This window comes from Apis dorsata, unplaced genomic scaffold (genome assembly GCF_000469605.1).
Source record: "Apis dorsata unplaced genomic scaffold, Apis dorsata 1.3 scaffold_80, whole genome shotgun sequence".
In the NCBI taxonomy this organism is placed as follows: Eukaryota; Metazoa; Arthropoda; class Insecta; order Hymenoptera; family Apidae; genus Apis; species Apis dorsata.
Genome location: NW_006263378.1, coordinates 240,406 through 247,434, shown reverse-complemented (window position 1 = coordinate 247,434; position 7,029 = coordinate 240,406). Strand labels below are relative to the sequence as shown.

At 19.7% G+C, this 7,029-nt stretch overlaps 2 protein-coding genes across 4 annotated transcripts in view; one reads left to right on the top strand and one right to left on the bottom strand.

The window, feature by feature from the left end:
* Window positions 1-1,570, bottom strand: part of LOC102676266 (heterogeneous nuclear ribonucleoprotein H2-like) — a 6,293-nt gene extending 4,723 nt beyond the window's left edge. Inside the window, exons 1-3 of one of the 2 annotated variants that reach the window (XM_006610855.2) lie at window positions 1,430-1,570; window positions 683-950; window positions 476-619 (exon numbers count right to left, since the gene is read on the bottom strand). In XM_006610855.2, coding sequence (XP_006610918.1) covers window positions 476-619; window positions 683-941 — 403 coding nt within the window. In that variant the 5' untranslated portion in view covers window positions 942-950; window positions 1,430-1,570. Of the gene's footprint in view, window positions 1-475; window positions 620-682; window positions 961-1,429 lie in introns of both variants that reach the window. The other variant, XM_006610856.2, reaches the window with a different exon arrangement.
* Window positions 1,571-2,014: 444 nt separating this feature from the next.
* On the top strand, window positions 2,015-4,217 carry LOC102676505 (MOB kinase activator-like 1). 2 transcript variants are annotated; one of them, XM_006610857.2, is made up of 5 exons: window positions 2,015-2,391; window positions 3,231-3,397; window positions 3,487-3,714; window positions 3,799-3,962; window positions 4,062-4,217. In XM_006610857.2, the coding sequence occupies exons 1-5, from the start codon at window positions 2,378-2,380 to the stop codon at window positions 4,140-4,142; spliced, it is 654 nt and encodes a 217-aa protein (XP_006610920.1). In that variant the 5' UTR covers window positions 2,015-2,377; the 3' UTR covers window positions 4,143-4,217. The 2 variants fall into 2 exon arrangements, with proteins under 2 accessions (XP_006610920.1, XP_006610921.2); XM_006610858.2 differs by having other exon boundaries at window positions 3,466-3,714.
* The last annotated feature ends 2,812 nt before the right edge of the window (window positions 4,218-7,029 follow it).

The following is a 7,029-nucleotide window of genomic DNA, read 5'->3' as shown; positions in this document are numbered from 1 at the left end:
TAATATTATGATATATATTTAATATTATGTATTATAATCATCAAAAGCATTTAATCTCTGTGATTCAAAATTGTTATTTGATCAACAAAAATTAAATTACATTATATAAAAAACTATATTTTAATATTATGATATATATTTAATATTATGTATTATAATCATCAAAAGCATTTAATCTCTGTGATTCAAAATTGTTATTTGATCAACAAAAATTAAATTACATTATATAAAAAACTATATTTTAATATTATGATATATATTTAATATTATGTACTGTAATCATCAAAAACATTTAATCTTTATGATTCAAAATTGTTATTTGATCAACAAAAATTAAATAAGAAAATGAAAAAATTAATTAAAGAAAAAAAAAAGAAATATATTAACAAGATATATGTTAACATCTAATATCAAATCTAATATCAAAAATATATATTATTAAAAAATAGATAAATACACATATAATATAAAATACCTGAGAAAAATTGTGCAATCTCTTCTTTGGAACAGCCAAATGGTAGACCACGTAATCTCACACAACCATCATCCATAGCATTTTCTAGGTTCATACCACTTCTTTTAACTACCCACTCCATTTCACCTCTTTTTGCTTTAAAAACTAAAGAAAGAATATAATATATTATTTATTTTCTTCAAAAATTTTTAATTTTTTTTAACAGACCCTCTATATAACGATGTCCCATGTGATCTCTATCTCGTTTGCAAGCTTTTTCAATATCTTCAAGTGTATCCATTTCTACATAAGCCTCTCCACTTGGACGTCCTTCTCGTGACATTGTCATATGAACACCATTTTTACCATTTGTAATAGAACAATCGCTAAAGAATTTCATGATTTCATCAACAGTAGTTGACCATGGAAGTCCACGTAATTTAACAACATAACCTTCGTCATCATGATCTCCACTTCCATTAGACATGGTTTTAATCTAAAATAAACTATATTATGACTTATGAAAATATATTGATTTCTTTTTTTTTTATATATAAAATTTTATATTGTATTTAGTTAAATGGTGATTATTATTATTTTTATTTATTTTTCAAATACTTCAAGTATTAAAATTTTTTTTTATATAAATTTTCATTTAAATTAAATATTGTATAATATATAATATTATATATTAAATTTTTAGTAAGTTTGAAAAAATTAATGGTATTTAATAAAATGTTAAAATAAAAATTTCGTAATATTTTATTAAATTGAAAGGTGTGTGTGTGTGTTTTATATATATATATATATATATATGCAAAAGTACAACATTTGCAATTTTCTTGTAAGAAAAGCTAAAAAAAAAAGTACTTCGTAACTAAAAAATTTTTATAATATAAAAATATTTTAATTCTTACTTTTATGCAAATAAAACTTATTTATTTAATAAATTATAGGTACTATATTTATACTTACAACTTTGCTAGTTTATAAATTGAAAAGAATCACAAATTAATTTTAATTGACAGCAAACGTTTATCCAACACCACGCTCTATAAAACTACCAGCAAAATGGCGTTTATCATAACGATATTTAAGGCGCGTTTATAAATGTAAATGAAATATATTATAGTATTTGTAATTTTTGTTTACTAAAATTAATAATTTTTTATAATTTAATAATTTAAATCTTGCAAATAATATATATTTTAATCAAAAATATTTTATGTTTTTTAATATTTTATTATAAATAACTAATAATTATTACTTTATGAACACTTATTGTTACATAAAACAATCATATTTTATTAATTTAAATAAAAAATTATATTTCAATAAAATTGAAATAAAATGTATAATTTAATAATATAAAAAAATATAAAAAAATCTATTAATATTATTTATAAAAAACAAATATAATTTTTATTAATATTTATATTGAAGTTCCTAAATTCATCTAAGTTTTATTATATAAGAAATATTTTTTATTTATTATATCAATTGTGTTATAAATACTATAATAATATATTTAGATTTTAGGTATATTTAATTAATATATTAATATTATTTATAATATCAATATCATATATTTGATATTGAACTTTGAACAATTAAATATTATAAATCATAACGTTACAGATGAATTAAAAATATGTCTACAATCACGTCTGAATAGAGGTCGTGACTAAATCTAAAGGAGTAAAATCCCGTTCAATAGTGGAAAGATTAAAGTGAGGTGATCGTCAAAAAAGTAGTTGACAAAACTTATATTGTGCTGGTGGAAGTGAATGTATGATCGATTTTAAAAAGAATCATTCATAGTTAAGTCTCAAAGTATATTTATATATTGTAAAGATAATTAACGACACATATAGCTGTATAATTGTGAATTAGATAAATTGATAGATCATCCAGAAGTGCACAATGAGCTTCCTATTGTAAGTTTTTTTTCTATTTCCAATGAAAATCGACATTTTCTTTTGCGATACGCTTTTATTTTATTGAAATTCTGTATTATATATGATGCACTGAAAAAATGGATTTTGCATTTAATATTCTTTTGTTAATTAATTATTCGATATCATGCTAATCTCATTCACATGTGAATGACAAATGACAGCAAAGAAGAAATTAGTAATTTGTTACCATGAATCGATCACAATGAGAATAGATATTGATAGGAATATCTATAGATACTTATTCTGAAAATAATCTTTTTAATTAATTTAGATTTTTAATGTATTTTTGAAATTGTCATTTTAATCAACTAATCGATGAATAAAAATAACACAATGCTATAATTTTTATTTTAAAAAAATCTTCTGTTTTTTCAAATTTTCAATCTTTTTTTCACCTCTATTTTCACTTATGTCCTATACATATATTCATCATATATCAAATATATCGAATTATATCACGGAAATAGAATCTTTCAGAATGTTTCGATTAAAGAAATGTTACTTATAATTGATATATTTATTATATTTATTAATTAATTTAATTGATTTTAATTATTCATAAATTTTCGTTTTTGTATTTCATTTGATTCCTATAATGAATTAATTTTTGTTTATTTCTAATACATACAGTTATTTGTACAAAATTTATGATAAAATGATTCAATTTCAAATATATATATAAAATATAAAATATAAGATAATGTAAAAAAAATATATAAACGAAATATAAGAAATAGATATAAATAAAAATTTTATAATTAAATTATTTTTTTGTTGTAATATAAAAAGTTAACTATTATTCAAACATGTTTTTTAAGTGGAAGCAGATCTTCAAAAACCTTCAAGCCAAAGAAAAATATTCCAGAAGGAACTCATCAATATGACTTGATGAAGCATGCAGCAGCCACTTTAGGTTCTGGCAATTTAAGACTTGCAGTTATGCTTCCAGAAGGTGAAGATTTGAATGAATGGGTTGCAGTAAATAGTATGTATTATTAGCATTGTAGTATATTTTTACTTATAATATCCAATAAATTATAAAAAAAAAAAAAAAAAAAAAAATGATTGTTTTAGCTGTTGATTTTTTCAACCAAATCAATATGTTATATGGCACTATCACAGAATTCTGTACTGAAGAAAGTTGCCCCATCATGTCTGCAGGACCAAAATATGAATACCATTGGGCTGATGGGCATACTGTCAAAAAACCAATTAAATGTTCTGCACCAAAATACATTGATTATTTAATGACTTGGGTACAAGATCAATTAGATGATGAAACCTTATTTCCTTCAAAAATTGGTTAGTTATATTATTTTAAATATAATATTTTCATATTAATATATATTAATTTCATATTATATATATTAATTTTTAATTTTTTAGGCGTTCCTTTCCCAAAAAACTTCTTGTCTATTGCTAAAACAATATTGAAAAGATTATTCAGAGTATATGCTCATATTTATCATCAACACTTTAGTGAAGTTGTTCAACTTGGCGAAGAGGCACATTTAAATACATCATTCAAACATTTTATATTTTTTGTTCAAGTAAAAAATTTAAAATTAAATTTTTAACAAATTAAAAAACAAATTTTATTTATTATAATTTTTTCAATATTAATACTTTCTTATTTTCTATTCTTATAGGAATTTAATTTGATAGAAAGAAGAGAATTGGCACCATTGCAAGAATTAATAGAGAAATTAACAGCAAAGGATGCTCGATGAATGATCTTGATAGTTAACTGAAAACTCCAAAGAATCTCACCATGCTATCTTTTTAACGTGTAATTGTGCATGTTATTTAATTAATTCAATTCATTGCTAATGCAATCATTGCCTCAAGCTAGAAATCATTGGTATTATATAATATAAAATATTTTATTCATTTACAAAAAATAAGTAATTGATTCAAATATTTTATAAAGTAAATGATTCAGGTATTTTATAACAAAATTAATTCTTGGTAAAAAAAAAAAAATTTCAATCTTTTAAAAGATTGATAAAATTGATATGATAAGGAGGTAAGGATTATAAACATACATTTTTAAAAAATAATTACATCTGCACATTTGAAACAAATTATAATTTGTTTTGTTTCTTATATTTCAAAGAAAAGAAAAATATTATTTCTTAAAAATATTTCGTTGTTAATTGTAACATATTAATGTATAACAAATTTTGAAAAAAAAAGTATGACATACATAAGAAGAAATTCATATTGGTTATATAAAAGGAATTATAGCTATAAAAAAATATTTGAATTCGATTTTATTTTCATTGTTATTATTTTTCAAACTATTATGTAGTTTTATTATAAAAATTTGAGAAATATTATCATTTTTATAAAAATAAAAATAATAGTATTGACTATATGTAACATTTGAAAATAAGAATCCTCTCGATAGCATTTCTTTTGTTTTTTTATCTTTTCCTTTTTTTAATTTATAATTTTTCGCAAAAACATTAAATTTTTAATTATTGATATAAATTGAAATAGGTTAAAATTTGATATCTTATGAACTATGATATCTTGATGAACTATATTGTTAATATATAATACATAATGTTATTAAGTTAATATATATGCTATTTACATATAACTTCATAATAATTAATTTAGATAATTATATGCTAATTATATTTGCAATAAAATTTATTTATAATATTAGGAATTTTATATGAATTAAATTTTTGTTTTTTATATGAGTGAATTTAGTTTTTTATATTATCTGTTTAGTCTTTCATATTATATCTTATATGTTTATATATTATATCTTCAAACTATTTGTGTTATTAGGAAAGTTTATTGTATATTTAATTTTCTTTTTTTTATTTCATTTAAAAATTATTTCTCTTTGAACATTTTGAAATTTTTTATAAAAAAATTTGCACATAAATATATTAAAAGTTAATAATTATTTATGTTCTTATAATATAGATTTTATTGAATTAAGATATTAATAAAAATTACATTTAATTTGATGGATACAAGTCCAGAAAAAACATAAAGGATGAACATTTTCATATAAATAACAGTAAAAACATAGTATATATAGTTACTATAGTTTCATTATTATATAAGAAATCAATTTTGATATATAGAAATATCGAATAGAATATATATTTGTTTTACAAACGTATTTAATTACTATTTTTTTTGCTTTTAAGAGAAATCAAATATTTATAATTACTTAATGTCTCACGCATGGTAATTGCATTTTTTACATTCATTCAAATATTTAAATGAATACATTGTGTTTGTTTGTAATTAGAAAATACTTCCCGAATGATTTCTATTCATAAGTTATATTTTTTACTGTGATGATCGAATTTTGTATTTTTATGTAATAAGTTATATTATGATGATATGAATTTTTAATTACTTTTTATAGTTATCCATATAAATTATTGCGTGCGATTACAAAAAGTATGTTTGATTTCTATACATTAAAATATTTTTTTATAAATATTGCATAAAAAATTGATTTATATTTATGTCTTATAAAATACATTAATCACATTTTATTTTGGTATTCTTCACTCAAGATTTGAATAGTGATTTGATATTTAAACAATTGTTTATAAAATATAGTTTACATATATTTTATTTAGAAATTATAAATTAAATAATGTAATATTACAGATCTAATTCAATATTGTTTATAATATGTCTTTAAGTTTTTCAAGTTGTTAAATATTTCTTAAACTTATATATATAATAACTTTTGATATTATTTAATCTCCAAGAAAAGCTCAATATTTTAAAATTGCAAATAGATAAATAAGAAATATTACAACTTCTTGTATGTCTTATCAATTCAGCGACTGCATATCAAAAACTTAGAACAAATTTAGTTTTATAATTTAATAATTAAAAAATTAGGAATAAAAGGAATTTGAAATTATATCAGAAATTAAATTATTAGATTTCAAATGGAATAAAAACATGTTATTTTTTATAAAAAAAAATATTCTTTAATTTGTATCGATTAAAATTTCTCTTTATTTAAATTTTTTGCATTAATGTATAAAAATTGAAATAGTATAAGATTGTTCGATGTGATAACATTTTTCATGTAACCTACAAGGATTAATAAGAAATTTCACAATAAGATTAATATAAATGTATTTTATTATAAATGATATGAATAAACTAGCTTTCGTAAATACTCATATATATATATTTATGAGTAGTAAAAAAAAAAGCAAATAATTATATAAATGGAATGGAACAAACTTCGAAGATAATGATAGGCGATTTGAGAGATAAATTTTTTCGTGGCGGCTTTCAAATGCATTTTTGAATGTAAAATGAATATAAACAGTAAAAGTAATGATAATAATGGCTCGTATTGACGATAATATTATATTCAGTACTTAAGAAAACCGATAGAATTGTATCTTAAAAGAAAAATTTTGCAGCAGATATATGATTTCATTCCTCTTTTCTTTAATTTTAAACATTTTTCGATTAGAGGAACGAAATCGTTTGAATATATTAGTGTTGCTAGTTAGATATTATTTTATATACAAATAATGCTATTAATAATTGCAATTATTATTATTATTATTAATAATACTATTCATTGCTATTATATTTATATAATATTTA